General features: G+C 33.1%; 1 protein-coding gene across 2 annotated transcripts; it reads right to left on the reverse strand.

Moving 5' to 3' along the window:
- Positions 1 to 245: 245 nt before the first annotated feature.
- Positions 246 to 14,616, reverse strand: LOC106142122 (protein yellow). 2 transcript variants are annotated; one of them, XM_013343760.2, is made up of 7 exons: positions 14,513 to 14,616; positions 7,625 to 7,876; positions 4,076 to 4,245; positions 3,186 to 3,350; positions 2,216 to 2,384; positions 1,705 to 1,886; positions 246 to 1,271 (listed from the first exon to the last, which is right to left on the reverse strand). In XM_013343760.2, the coding sequence occupies exons 2-7, from the start codon at positions 7,842 to 7,844 to the stop codon at positions 831 to 833; spliced, it is 1,347 nt and encodes a 448-aa protein (XP_013199214.1). In that variant the 5' UTR covers positions 7,845 to 7,876; positions 14,513 to 14,616; the 3' UTR covers positions 246 to 830. The 2 variants fall into 2 exon arrangements, with proteins under 2 accessions (XP_013199214.1, XP_013199205.1); XM_013343751.2 differs by lacking the exon at positions 14,513 to 14,616 and adding an exon at positions 8,479 to 8,825.
- Positions 14,617 to 16,766: the final 2,150 nt, after the last annotated feature.

The following is a 16,766-nucleotide window of genomic DNA, read 5'->3' on the forward strand; positions in this document are numbered from 1 at the left end:
AAAAACTTGTTTTTATATAGATTATTTCAAAAGAATACGTTAAATAAAGCAGATATATGTACATAGAAACAGTAATAGAATTAACTTCATGAGGTCCGTGATATAAAAATCTTAAAATGTAAAATCATTTAGTCACATGTCTAGTTGGAACACGTCTCTATGATGTACAATGCATAAAAGGTTTCATAAGTACCAAGTTTTTAAAACTAAAACAAGACCTGATTCAAATAACAACAATTTTAACATATTTGGTAACTTTTAATATTTTAATCAACATTATTCTTAAAACGATTTTATAATTTTTTTCAATTATACAACAGGCTCTGTGATTGTGAAGATCTTTTTCTTCTCTCAACATTTTGCAACTTAATTGCGCTTTCCTCTGCTATGCTTCGGTGCCCGGGGTATTTCCCTTGCCTTCGACGGCCCATGTTTTCAATCTTTCTAGATTTTCTTAACCAGACTAACTCTAACCAAACTTGCCTCAGATAGAGCAAAAATAGTGTCAGGTCTGTTCGTAGAGGTAATTTAATAATAGGTCTCATTCTCACACCCTTGTACGATCATCCGGGTTGATTTAATGTAAATAAAAAAAAATTAAACTAATTAACTTAAGAATACTTGATGGATGCTAGGTAGTATCTCCGCCATAGATTTACAAGCGTTTATTTTTTTATATTAATTTATTAACTAGTTAAATACAGAAATAATATTTCCTACATAATTATTAACAATTCGTATTTAAGGCACGATGTGTCAGTTAAGCCCGAACGGCCAGTAATTATACCACATAAAACTACTTATTAGGTGATCTGACATGGCTCTTATTTCTAGAGAAATGATACAGCGCCATATCTGTAAGTTGTAAGTTTGGGACCATGATTCTGTGTTATACGATTCGCATGGTAACCATGGCTCTGATCCTTTGGGGGATTCTTACAGGGTGAATTTTCTAAAAGCCTCTCAATTTTCTCTGCATGAATCCTGAAATTTACTCTGTTGGCATTGAGTGAGCCAGTCATTACTCTTTGGAAGCTAGAAGTCAAAATCCATAGTTCTTGCTCTCCTTTCAAATTGTTTACCACTTTGACCCCACTAGCGAACTGCAATGTTTCCCTATTCATGGCTATTTGGTGAAAGTTTCTCGGAGTGTATTCGGTAGCTGAATTCCAGCACCAAATACTGGGCGGCTCCATAAGACCGAAGTACATGATGCCGTTTCGATCCATAGCTTCAGCGGCTGCTTGGATAGGTCGCTCATCTGGAAATACCTGAAAGTTAAATAATATATATCTGAAGTATGCAATACAGAACTATCAATAACTATTATTTCCATTCTTTTTCATACATACATACATATGGTCATGTCTATATCCCTTGTCCCCACAAGGGATATAGACGTGACCAGACAGACAGAGTCAACAGTCTTGAAAAGACTGACAGGCCACGCTCAGCTTTTTGGCTTGATGATAGAATTAAGATTCTAATAGTGACAGGTTGTCCGCCCATCGCCTAAAAAAAGAATCCCAAGTTTGTAAGCCTATCCTTTAGTTGCCTTTTACGACATCTATGGGAAACAGATGGAGTGGTCCTATTCTTTTTTGAATTGAAGCCGGGAACCACATGTCATTATTTTTCTTATACTTCAAATAAATATATCACATGCAAATACAAAGATTATAGTTAAGCTTAGAGATCACTCACGTGTATAGATTGAGGATCAGCATTGGAGTCGTGCAAGAATGACGAGTTGCGGATCACTGAAGTGCGCACAACATTTTCAGTGGTCGAAGCCAGTGCGTGAAAATATAGGAAGCGGTCGCCACCCTGGCGGTGGGGGGATAAAGCCAATCCTAGCACTCCGTCCATCAAATCGAAGCTCTCACCTGATAAGTTATCGAAATTTTATGGAATATAGGTAATCTGTTTTGTAGAAAGGTAAATATATACCTTTCTACGAACGTCGTAATTCTAACAGATTGATGAGTCTTACTGCGATGGCCTTCATTTAGTCACTTTTTGTACTGTAATCTACAATTTTAACTGAATTAACGAGAGTTCGAATGAAATACTTATATATTAATTGCATATTTTATTTTAATGAAAACTTTTTTTACTGGGAAATTTTTGCAGTAGTCGATTAAGTACAGGTAAAGGAAATGTTCTTTTGAAATTACCTCATGTAAATATAAAAACATAACTTGCGCGAACTTACCATCAATAGTGAATGTTCCTCGAGAGGGGAATGGGAAGAAAAGCCTATGGGTCACTCTCCACGAGCGGTCTCTGGCAACGTCCACCACTAGGAGACCGAAGCCTGAAACGTCGGCCACGTACACGTAAGTATCGGCGCAATCACGCCCTCTGCGTCTGACATCTACAACCTGAAATGTTAATGCAGTTAACTCTTTATCGACGGGCCAGTTTTACCGAAACGTTTGGAACCCCGTTGGTATCCTTCTAACTCCTGACTAAAAAGATTCTTATGTGGAAAAGTACTTTCCCTAGATTTAATTTCCACGAGATATGAAAAAAAAGGATATTCCTATAAAGATCATCACTTTGAATAATAATTTAATTCTTGCATTCAATAGTGAATTTTGTTCATTAAAATTAAAGAATTTCCTACTCTTAAGGGCAGGCGTACACTACTATACTAAATTAACCAGTTGCGTGTTACTTTTCTTTGAAACATCATCGTTTATTATTAGTATCGAGAATTATAGTATCCTTGTAGATTACCAATACTAGTACGTCTGATAGCGCATATTCAAAGCGCTAGCTATGACCATGAGATCTTGATTTTATGAGCAATAATGTTGCCTGTTGTTCATCTTGTTTACCATAAGATTACCTATGTAATGTATGTGAGTTATTGTGAGGTCATTCTATAATTTAATAGTGTTTTTACTAATATAAATATGTAATTGAGGATACATACGAATGTCCTGTTTTTTTATATTTTTGAATTTACTATTAGTTTGTTTATTTTTGAGAGTACTGTGTTAGGTTCTCTTTTTAACAAGGTCACAGAGGGCAGACAGGAGTCGTTTCTTGTGATTATCTCTCTACTCCTTCATAGTCACAGCCACACGTCATAGTCTAACGATTTCTTTCATAGGAAGGTCGCAACCGGTTCAAACACCCGAAAAGTAATTGTATTAGAGTGTGTGATATTCACATACCGGCGTGATAAACAAAGAGTTCTGAACATAGCTGGACGCGTTGACGACGTGCTGGTAGATGAGGTTGTCTGTAGCGAGGTCAAAGGCCAATAGCTTGGGTGGACAGTACTGTGTGTCACCAATCTTGCCCGTGTCCATCACCCACATCCGGTTACATTCGTCCACCTAGAGAATCGTGTAAACTGAATCATTTTGCTTTCTTAGAAACATACTAGGAATAAGTCAAATTTTGGTTGTGCTTTGATAATTAATAGCATAATACTCCTTTCATGCACCACTAGATAAGCCTTTTTCGTCATAAAAACTTTGAGCTAAGCATTTTCCAGAAAACAATACCTTGTCGACACCTAAGTACTAAGCTAATTTATCATTCCAAATCTTGTTGAGTTTTTATTACATTTCGTTACGTTCTTTTGGGATAATTGTGTAATATCATGAAATGAATTGCAATGACATTATTTCGCCAATTATTTAAATCAATCATATTTATATACAGGTAAAAATAATACTATTGCGTGTTTTAATTTTTCTTTGTTAAATTATTGGCTATTATTACCTAAAACAAAGAGATAATAACTAAAATATATCGTATAATTACTCTTCAAGCAATCCTGCTTTGTCTCTTTTTCTATAAATTTAATTGACCAATGATGTCCAATGCAGGTGATTAATTATTTAAATTAATAACAACTTTTTTGATTGATCCATTAAATAGGAGTGTAATTATAATCGGATCATCAATGAATAATGAAGCAGATAATATGATGCATTCTGTCGCTTGTTAAATAAGGGTAGGTAATCAGGAAGTTCAAAGTACTTGTAGATGTACCTTGAAAACATTGTACTTATTACTAATGTACATATTAAGCTAATGGTTAAAATTATCTTACAGCTACTCTAAAAACGGAAGTTAGGCCGTTACAGTTGGAACCCTGGTTCTCATGCCAGGAGTAGTCAGGGTAGGCAGAGACTCGACCCTGCTCGTCCACCGTGCCTAGTGTCACCGGCCGGCCCTCGTCGAAACGCGGGATTGTGATGAAAATACGAGATTTTAGTGCTCCTGAAATGGAAAACAATTTTATTAAGGCTATTCCCACACGGCGGGGCCGTGCCCGAAACGAGTTTATTCTAAATGTTTTTGTGACTTTAAAAAAATGTCGCTACTTTACACTTCGGATTGAACATAATAGCTCCATTTCCAGCATGGTCACTGAAGAATATTATTTCCGCGTTTTCTGAATTATTTATCATTTTGATGAGAAATTTAAATAAAATGCAGTAGCCGGTTTAGGGTTGCCACCTTTTTTTGAAGAAAAATAGTATTTTTTTTAATTAAAAAAATATATGTATACTACTTTTGGGATATTCAAGAAAAAAAATAGTACACATCTATTGTCAATCATTATTTATTTTTTCATGAGTATTTATTATTACTTTTCGCTTTTGCCATCAATGTTCTATTAATTTTAAAATAGTAATAGGCATAATACATGAATGAGTTTCGTTCAAAAATTCCCTATACAGCGCTGCGGGTGCGTTCCATTCACAGTCAATTCAAAAAAATAGCGACAATTGAATTTGCGTAAAAAATATAGTATTTTTCGTCCTATATTGTTTTTATATAATATATAGTACAATAAACTTAAATATAGTACGATACTATAAAATATAGTACGGGTGGCAACCCTAAGCCGGTTATGAAACAAGTTCTAAACTTTATATTTATATTCTTTAGGTCAACATAAAATCATTATTCATTATTTAGAATCGATAATAATAATTACAATGAGGCCGCATATTACATCAATGAAACGGACAGGGAAAACGCGCGGATGAGACTATGTTATTTACAAAGGAAATGATCGACACGGAATCAGACACGCTCTGTGCGATCAATCGGTTTCGATATTCGATACGCGTTACAAATAATACCTACTATATCATTGCGTACTTGTACGGTCGCGTTCATAATTGCAGTTATAGTTCGCAAAACTTTATAGCTTGCACCGCTGCTATCACTCACACATTCACACAAATAACACAATAAACAACAAGCGGTGAATCGTTGGGTATCGCGCCATCAAGAAGAGGGTAGGGTAAAAAGTCGCCGCGCAGCGACAGTCGTCCGCTTATCAACACAGCGACACGCCACACAGCGGAGATCCATGGTGGAACAGTACGAAAATAATGGCTTCATACCGACCAGAACATTTGCGGAACAGTTCGACACATCAGTGGTTACTGTTCGTCGAGTTTGCACCGTGAGGGACTACACCACAGACAGCCAGCAAGAAAGCCGTATTTATCCGAAATAAATAAGCAAAAACGTTTAGAATTTGCTCGGCAGTATTTGGATTTTGACTGGAAAAAAGCGATATTTACGGATTTACGGATTTTTTTTTGGATTTACGGATGAAAAGTTCGTTAACGTCATCGCAACACGGTAGGCTTCATTTATGGCGAAGAAATGCAACTCGGTATGAAGAAAAAAATATTGTGCCAAATATGGAGTCTGGACGCATATCTGTAAATATGTGGAGCTGGATGAGTGCTGCTGGACCTGGGGAACAGGTGTGGATAGCAGGACGCGCTACAGCTGCTCATTATGTGCAAGTGCTGGAAGAAACCAAGTTACCAACTGTGCGTTGTATTTATCCAATTGATGATATGCCAACAATATCATTTGTGCAAGACAACTGCCCTGTGCATCGAGTCCATATAGTGCGTGAAAGGTTCTGCCAGTTTATATTAAAACTACTAATTACTTAGATAGTATTTTAAGGACAGCTTCAATATCTTTTCTTTATGAAAACGAATAATTAAGCTGTAACCTTAATAACAGGAGATAAGTAGATGATACAATTAGTGTAATATGCTGTATGTATAGCTTTATATAATCATCAATATGTAAACAAAACTATAGGTAAACTGTTTCAATAAAATTTTCTAATTTTATTTATTGAATGTTTTATTTTGCTCCCTCTTGTTTAATATTTCTTGCTGATTTACGTGTTTGAAGACACGGGTATTGTAATTCTTAGATATCAGTTAGTTAGTTAGTCAGTCAGTTACTTCGTTCAAATGGCACCTCTAAACATTAAAAATTGTCAGTAACACTTAATTACTTTTTTTTAAATAGGCAAAAAAATTCTTGAATAACTTCGAAATCCAAGTAACGCTAGAAACTAGAACAAGCGAGTGTGAGCAAGCGAGATTATCTAATATATCTTAGATCTCACTTGCTCACACGAAGTAATAAAATTGCTACCCAATAACTTTCAAAGGAACCACTACCTATGTTAGGGTCGTGTGCAGACAAACTGTCAACCTTATTGAAATGACATAAGTCTGGCAGTCGCAGGCTTCCCTCTTTATCCAAATCTTATGCAAATAATGAGACGACGATATCTCGATCGACAATTATCGGGCCCAGTTCGGCCATCGTTGATTACCGTCTCTTTCTGTTTTGTTATGTTATACGTCATACAATAATAAACTGTTTTACTTAGTAATCATTGGTATTAAAGACCGTATTCATTTGATGGAATATTTATTCTTTTTAAATATGCATGTGTGTGTGTATCTCGTGGAATCACAGTGCACGCTATTTTAACCCGTAAGAATTATAAAACTATGACTGCAGATATGAACGCGATCGTACACTGCACTCGACAACACAACTTCAACCATATGATGGATATTTATTTGTACGTAATAGTGATACCTATCACGACATGGGATCACTCAGAATAGCACTTTATTTTTATACTGTCGGAATACGCATATTCCAAAAGTATGAAATTCAAAATGTTCATAAAAAAGTTATTTCTAAAAAATATATAAGTACGAGATCTCCGATATTCTACTTAGTAGCCAGACCAAATCATCATAACTCTCATTCACATTCTCATCATAAACCATTATGTATAATTTAACTGTTTAAGACCAAAAGAACAGAATTATTAATGGACTTAACACAACGTTATGTTTCTATTTTACTTTTCTTTAAAAATATTCATTTCTATATTAATTAAGGGATTGGCTCATAAACTTGGGATATTTCTTATAGGTGATGGTCCTGCAACCTGTCACTATTTAAATCTCGATTCCATACGCTGAACGTGACCTTTCAGTATTTTCAAGACTGTTGGATCTGTCTACCCAGCAAGGAATATAGACATGATAATATGTATGTATCTTGCCTAATATTTTATTTATAACAAACACCGGAAATGAGATTGCCAATCTCTGTAAAATTTGACAAGAAGCCAAACGCCCTTTGTTTTCTACTACTATGGTTTTTATGATGAACCTACACGGGTACCTATCTAAAAGAGGCATCACCAAAGATGACAATATTTTTAAAGGTTTTCACAGGAATAAGGTAACCACGCCTACCTAATCTTATTACTTATATTTGCACAAAAGTACCTTCTTACCTTGTCTGTGGTGTACATCGACGTCAATCGGCACAGAGTTGCCCGGTACATAGTGCCGTCTTTCCATAGCTATCCCCATAGCCATTTCGCTGGGAAACACGAAGTCGAGCTGTGGCCATTGTCTCACGATTCGCAGCTCGCTCGCTCGGCTGGCGAAGCCTGGCCAACAGCAAGCCAGGCAGTACGATAGAAGGAAAAATCTATCTATACCTTGAGACATCTCGTCTCTCAGTGTGTCCAATAATACCGGATCTGTGGAAATATCCAATAATTATAAATATTGCTCATTCTCTATCATCAGTTACTCGCCATAATATCGGTAGCATATTTTAAAATCCTCATTCAATCCTAGCAACATAATTATAACCATACATAATTAATTCTTGGTAAAATTATAACAAGGCCGTTTACGTTTTAATTTCATGATAATTTATTATACTTAAAAATAACTTCTTCCTTTTAAGGTATCCCAAATTTTTATGTTATGGGGTAGGTTGTCCACAGTATAAATTTTAATTATTGTTTATTACTAGCTTATTTGAAATTAAACTGGTGATAATTATGATTTACTTATAAAATATTAAAACTCGAATTTAGGGTCTGTAAGGATTCTTATTTCTCCGAATATATATCCGAATAATTATGCAAAATAAATTTCCAAATATGCAAATAAATATATCTAAGCAGAGATTAAATCATATTCTATCTTAAAGAATGGCTGTTATTGTTGCCAATTAATAAAAAATAAAAAGACAGGTAGGTACTGAGCAATTTAGGTGCTATCTTAAACTCTATTCTAAGTTTCGAGTAAAGTACCTATTGTTATCACAAATCCTACATATTTTGTAACATACCCAATTGACTCAAAATAACACCACAAAACCCGTTTCGCGTTTTGTCGGTCATATCTTGAACATTTTAAAATTATTACTCTAAATCGATGTCCGTTCGTCTTGTTTTTTATTGTGTCACATATCACTGCAATTCACTTTTGAGAAAATATGTTGGAACTTTTTAAAAAAAATATAATTTAAATAAAAGATTATCGCATAAATGTAAATTAATTGTAATTCTTTAAATTACGGCAAATTTTTAACGGGTTTTAAAAATAATTGAAAATATTATCTCACAATACAGGTATGTTAATTTTAGTATGCCAAATGTCACGCGGACTCAATTCCGCGCGGGTCGGAACACACTGCCGCACATCACTGTTTCAGACAACTTTTAACAAGCGAGATAACGGGAACAACACGGTACATTCTGCATTTGACATTAATTTTACCACTTATTTTATGCATTTATATTACACCTAGATTACACCTATTTTAAGCATTAAATTAATACTTTTCATTTAATTTAATAGCAAATATGTTAAACACACCAGAATAAAGATCGGATATCATAATTTACATTCACTATCAATCAAACAAACAAGTTAACTGAACCAGGATATTGTCTTTCATCTTTATACTTTTCTCCGAGGAAAACTGATGAAACTTTGTTAGATGTAAGTAGTTATAAATGACTTTAGATATAATTTTCAAGGTATATAGCAGCAGTTTTATTGTATAATCAAGATGAAGGGCAGATGATGCTCTTATTGTTTAGAGTACCTACAAGGAAGCTATATGCGCAATAAACTGACTTATGCGGATATTTCTCATTAAATAAAGTGTAATTTCTTGTTAGCAACATTACGCGACAAGAGTCTATGAGCGCGCGAGTCTATTTACGCTTAGGTAGTGATAAATTGAGGTCTTATTCAAGGGTCGTTTTCATAGGACCCAGGGTTTTCCCCAAAAAGGACACAAACAGGACAAACACGATTTGAACGATACATTTCAATCATAAAGATCATGTCATTTATAGAATAATATTTACATACATACATATCATCACGTCTATATCCCTTACGGGGTAGACAGAGCCAACAGTCTTGAAAAGACTGAAAGGCCACTTTCAGCTGTTTGGTTTAATGATAGAATTGAGATTCAAATAGTGACAGGTTGCTAGCCTGTCGCCTAAAAAAGAATCCCAAGTTTGTAAGCCTATCCCTTAGTCGCCTTTTACGACATCCAGGGAAAGAGATGGAGTGGTCCTATTCTTTTTTTTATTGGTGCCGGGAATAGCACAGCACATTATATAATAATATTTAAGCGTAAACTTTTAACTTCAAAATTTGAGAAGTAACTTTTTTTATGAAAATTTTTAAATTCATAAAAATATGATTAACGACTACCGGATATAACATAGTTTTTTGTTCTTTACCACAAAGCCTTAGGCCCCGCACGTGTCAACTCGGGCTATAACCGGTATAATTTGTATATTTACATTATATACGAGTTTTGAAGAGACGATGAACTTGATGATCTCAGAATCACCACATTTTTGTTTTAAAATAACGCCGGTACTCAATATACTTAACTACTTAATTATCATCTACTACTACTATTGAACATCATAATTCAGCATCAATTTAAAACTGTCATGGCGTTAGATAATTATCTTTATAATGTAACTGTTTCACACAAAAACATAACGGATTTGAAGAAATCTTTACTTACAATCACAGAATACAATGTAATTATACATGAAGCTTGTTTTTTAATAAAATTAAAATGTTATTTTAAAAGTAGACAACTATGACAATAATGTCAATGTGAAGCTATATTTCTTTAACTTTTAACCTAAAAGAAATCGTTTGAAATTACGGCGCAGGTACATATAACATCAAGTAAGCAGTTTAATAAAACGTTACTGCGACAAAGCTTCAGCACTAATTAATAAAATACTTATTTGTTATCAAGGGTATCGCATTTCAGCAACGAACTCGACACAATTGTTTATAAGCAATTCAATTCATTCAATCATCCATTTAAATACATAATTGGCTGGTCTTCATTTAAATGGGTTTTAAGGCAGTATTTAACTATTGTTGAACTGCAAAATTACCATACCTCAGTAAATCTACTGCTAAATATATAAATACTTCATATAGCCACTTGCGTAAAAAAAGTAGATAGGTTATTTAACTAAAATTAAATCTCATTTCTGGATATTTAAAAATTTTTCAAAATTGTTAATTGATTTGGTTTTTGTCATGCAGATTCAAACGACTTACTAAAAAATACGAACATTTTCTGTTTTACTTGTTTTAATTTTAAGTTCTTCAAATTCTTGTGTCGTAAAAAATAACTAAATAAAAATTTTCAAAAACAATATCAAAATCTGTTACAGTAGAATTCGTCACAGGTTCTCATTTCACGTAAAACTTTAAGACATAAATTACAGTCATGATAAAAAATATCCTACCAGATATGACTATTTGGAAACTACAGTACGTTCAAGTGAGCTTTGTACTCATGAATACGAATTCAGCGAACCGAATAATAAACTGTTGGTTAATAATCCAATTAGATTAATATAGCGAAAGTACGAGTACAAACTGATTTTAGGTTTTTTGTGACTTGACTAAAATTAATTATCAAAATTATACTAAGTCTTCCTTTTTCAGAGTAACGAAATTAATTTCCTTCTTATAAGATTTAGCTAGTCAAGAAAAGGAGAGAGAGTTAATAAGAAAATGGAAAAATACACTTAATTTATACTTTTATGTATCCTATAATAGAACTAAGATTCTACAAGCTAATATTTTGCATTAATTAAAATCAGGTTTGACGACAGGGCGCAAACTGAATGATAATATATGACAATCAAATATATCTTTTTCATACATACATACATAAAATGACGCCTCTTTCCCGGAGGGGTAGGCAGAGACTACCTCTTTCCACTTGCCACTATCTCTGCACACTTCCTTCGCTTCATCCACATTCATAACTCTCTTCATGCAAGCTCGGCGGTTTTGGGTACTCTTGACTTGACTTGAACCAGAACGTCCTTAATTTGATCAAGTTACATTCGTCTAGGTCTTCCCACTCCGACCTTTCCCTCCACACTCTCCTTGTATATCTGCTTATTCAACCTGCTTTCATTCATCCTCTCCACATGACCAAACCATCTTAACATACCCTTTTCTATTCCTGTAACTACATCTTCTTTCACATCACAACATTCCCCTCTCACGCTGTTCCTTATCCGGTCACTCAATTTCACTCTTTTTCATATGAAAAAAAAAACATTATACATACATACATTATAATGATACAAATGATCGAATAGGGGTTTAGGTTCTCTGGCAAAGGTTGTGGAGGTCAGATGGTAGGTAGTCGCTTCGTATAAAAACCTGACTCACCCATTCCAAGATCCATGGTCAAGGTCACACCTCGGGCCCATCTCCAGAGTAGTGAAGATGTACCCGGGACTATAGCCAGATGATTGATGATTCAATATCAAATATTAGTTGTGACTCTTTGACAAGTACTTACCTATATAAAAATATAATATCTTTAAACCCTTCGTAGCACCACCAACTGAAATATTACGGTCTTTTCATGTCATTAATCATTTATATAATATACCTGCAGAACGGCTTTAAAGGTTACTGAACCCGGTCTATTTTATTTAAAACAGGGAAGCCCTTATTCGCAGATGGAAGCTTTTTTTACCTAAATGAGCAAAAAACTGCATGCCGTTCAATGACGTTCGTGAGAACTTTCTAAGAATTAGAAACGGTGTCCTAAAAAATGTTAATTTACTGATAGCGGTAGTGCCTTAAAAAGGCAATTTGCCTACAGATTGATTTTCTGTCGGTTGTTCTCAATCGGCAGTCAGAAGTTAAATGATACCAAATGATTCTAGATCATTGAACCATGGTTCCGTATGAAATTTATTCATTGATTCTAATTTAACATAACAAGTAACTTAACTAATTAATTTTTTATAACTACCTAAACTAACTAATTAAATTAAGTGCTGAATTTACTTTTATAAATAAATCACTTTTTTTATTGCGCAATCATTATTATCTTGACTTGTTCCCAATAGTGTTACACCATTTTTTATGGATAAAAAGCTTTCTTTACAGAATACAAATATAACACCTTTCAATTTGAAGCTGAATTATGTTAAGAACATAATAAACAACTTTGAATAAACAAATTATCAGTATTCTGTACATGTATTTAAAGCATTACAAAAAGAGATAGTGTTTTATTTTTCCCAAAACGAAACCCGATCTTGACAGGCGGTATTTGTTTTTATGTGAATTGCAAAGTTTTTCATTGATGTACAAAAACCATGGATTCGTAGCGTGGTTAATTTTGTACAGGTTGAGACATTTCTTTACGTTTAGCATCTTGTTTTTATCGAGCTGGTACCGTGATCAACCGATACTGCACCGATACACTCTCAAATGAAAATCAATTTTATCATTCACTTTTTTGCAATATTTCATTATGATTATTCAATTATACATTCTTATCATTGACAGAGCAATTAGTCAAATCTTAGACTTTTTTCCGGAGTTTCGCTTCAGTAGAAAAATACTATATGCACCCTATTACTCCTAAAGGTTTAGTTTATTTCTTAGATAAATTGAATTAAAACTGGTCTTCTTGTTTTTGTGTTTATAAGTTACAAACAAAAGAAAAATCAAAAAAGGTTCCCAGTAATGAATGAAAAGATTAGTTATTAGAGGTATTAAGATTTTTCATGTCATGCAGTTAATTCCTACTTAATATTTTAATAGCTATTAATATTAATTTAACGCTCACCATAATCATTAACATTAGATATTTTATTTATTACTTCACGGTTGCAAATTGTAGAAAAAAATAAATACAGATAACACTGAAAAAAAAAGATTTCTTAAATTATATAAAAATATTATTTTGATTGATTATGATACCTGAACTAGGAATATTTGTGGGTATCAGGTTATCAGCCCTTCCGCTCTTTTATGGTCTCAAAAGTAAAGAGATTTACAAAATAATTAATAAATATACAATACACACAAAATCTACATGCTCAATAATATACAATACACACAAAATCTACATGCTCAATCTACTTTCAGACATCTGCAGCTTAACATAAAAACCATTATTTGTTACTATCTCCAAACTAATTATAGACCAACATACAAAAGTTTACCCGTTACTATTTCTAATTAAATCAATATCTGGGATTTTCCGCGTGGAGGTCGTTGGCTATTTTCCCCTGCTTAATACTATACTTACTACTACTTTCATTCATTTTAGCGATTGATTAGTTATTAAGAGTAAGATTATTTAAAAAATGCCAGTTAAGCCGTTTCTAACTTTATAAAATTTTCTGCGTTACACACCTTTTTTCGCTACCACACCAGTATACAAACATGTTGTATCGAAATGTATACGATGGAATCTCGTATATTACAAAAAAAGGTTCAGGTTATTAAACAAACCAGTTTTTCTTATCAAATTTATTGTTTGAACTCATGTCACTGTATCCATCCAATTGTATTGAACGTTCGGAACAAAATATAGTTATATAAATATATAGGTAGACAGGTGCCGAAATAATAATAAAAATACTTATTAAGAATTTATCTTTAGAATTAATAATCTAAATAAATATATTTGTATCGATTTGTTTGACATTTTCTTACATAAAAATATTTTTAATAGTATTATTACAATATTAGTTTTATTACAATAATACCAGATAAATACAATCCTAACACAATAACCCATCATCATAACCTATCTCGGATAATAGTTAATATTAATGAAACTTCATACTTCGACTTTTGTAATAATACCTACTCACATGCATGCATAATTACCTATGTCACTAAGTATATTGGACGAGTAATGCCATGTTTGTTTGTTAGTCATGTAACAAACAATGCGATTAGACAGTATATACCGGCTTCTAAAAATGTCTACATAACTACCTACATTACAAAGCTGGCTTAAAAATTAAAACAATAATAAACCTTACCTTAATTATAGTATTTCCGGTCAGTATTTTTGATGTTAGGTATGATTTGTTTATTTAATTACTAAAAGTATTTATTGTTGGTCCGCCAGTGATGACAGACGAGCAGACACTGTTGTGAAATAAACCGGGCGGCTACAGATAAACGCACTATCAATCGACTATGCGATTATCATTATTTACAATATTTCCTAAAACTTTTATCCATTTTAAAATTTATTTTTTCTAAATGATTTTTGTCAACTATGCACCCCTATGACTGGTTCTAGTTAACCTAAATGAAATAATATTCAAGAAAGACAGACAGATATAAGAATAGTAACGTAAAACTTCGACGTCATTAGATACAATGATAACTAATTGGAAGTAAATGTTATTAATCATTCCTTCCAGTTTCCATACATATTTTATTGAATTTGTTAGGATCGTCAATGTTTACTAAATATAACCCAATTAACTATCTATATTAAACTGAAATCGTCAAATTTAATTTCTTATATTAGATACCTACATGCAAACATTTAATAAACCAACCGTGCTCAAATAAACATTTCATTTGGTTTTTCATATGAATAATTATAATATATGTTTGTACAACGCGTGTACGAAACTTAAATACATTAGGAACTAATTGTGACTTTTAATAAAAAAGATGAGATTTTCTAACGAAATTCGTCGTCGTAAATTTTTAACTGCTTTTTGTATTTTGTAAAGTGGTAACTTGGCTATCTTCTATACTCACGTGTATTAAAACTGGTATCTCAAATCGAGATCATGGAAAATTGAAAACTAAGGACATAGGGAGATGACTCAGTAAAAATGCAAAAATATCTATCACAGAAAAATAAAGGCAAAAGAAAGAATTGAGTTGGTTTTTTTTCGTAGAAAATACATATTGTTTTGCAAATGCGAATAGGTATATTAAAACACATTATGTATTGGTGCTATTTAATATCCGTACTGTGAAATTGCGATTCACAGCGGCAGACTTTAGTAATATACTATAAGTGTCTGTTCCAAATGCCCTTGAAAATATTAAGTCATTTATTTGTACTGCACTGTTTATTATATTCGTCGTTTCAATTAAAGTAAGTATCAAATGTTTTATTCGGAAAAAAAATCCTAAAAATCTTATTTCGTGTTTAAAAAATATATGCTTGGCTACATTTTTTCCATGAAATTTCCTATGAAAATTTGGAAAAATTCTATTTTTTCCATATCAAAAATATTATCACATTTTTGTGGTTTAGTAATCAGCAATGAAGTGATGATTTTAAAATATTACTATTAAATCCAGTCCTTGGTAGCTACCACCGAAAATATACTTACATTAACGAAACTGCGCAGCGTTCATACCTCAATGCTTTCTCCCAAACTTGTTTCAAACCTTAGGTATGCAATTCTGAAATGGCTTACCTGTGGTAGGTATCAATGTAAGCGTATTTCCCCAGATAGCCCGTCATATTGCAAGCATGTTTTACGTCACGCTGCATTTGTTTATGAAGGCATACCCTTTTCCTAACGCTATCATCCATTATAAACAATAGATTAGGTATTCAGGTAGTTATACAGGTTAATTACTATGACTCGTTGCTTGATTGCTTGACTCATGTTTGTTTGTTATATGATGCTCTTACAATGAGAGAAACATCGTAAGGAAACCTGTACGTTCAGGCAATGGAATGAGTAATCACCAAGTTTGATGACCTGTAAGGTTACGGAGATTTCATTTCGTGTAAAATTACAACCGATTGTTTGTAATAATTATTTTCCTGATAAGACAGACTGTAGCAGGAACTATTTTCATTAAGTACAGGATATATTTTCTTTACATCCGAAAAAAATATTGGCCAAAATACAGAAAACTTTGCCAACATTGCACAATTGAGTGATTAAAAAAAATAAGGCAGATTTCGTATTTCACGAGTAGCAAAAATGAGGACATACCCTCTACATAGTCATAACTACAAAGTCCACTGTCACGTTTGTTTTAATAGCAAACATTGTAATTCCCAATTTGTGTTAATGTTTTAAGATAAAAAACAAGAGACTTTACTGAACGAATATGTTTTGAAATTTATCGATAATATGTATTATATAAAGGCGAACCCCGGACCCCGAAACACTTTTGTGGAGGGTGCAACTCGGAACACGCATAGATGAGAGAGAGATAGTAAAGGAGTTATATAGTAAGTAAGGGTTACCCACGACATAAATTCACAAACGACAAAGTTAAAAACGACAAGAAAGAACCACA

Source organism: Amyelois transitella, chromosome 12, assembly GCF_032362555.1.
Source record: "Amyelois transitella isolate CPQ chromosome 12, ilAmyTran1.1, whole genome shotgun sequence".
Taxonomy (NCBI): domain Eukaryota; kingdom Metazoa; phylum Arthropoda; class Insecta; order Lepidoptera; family Pyralidae; genus Amyelois; species Amyelois transitella.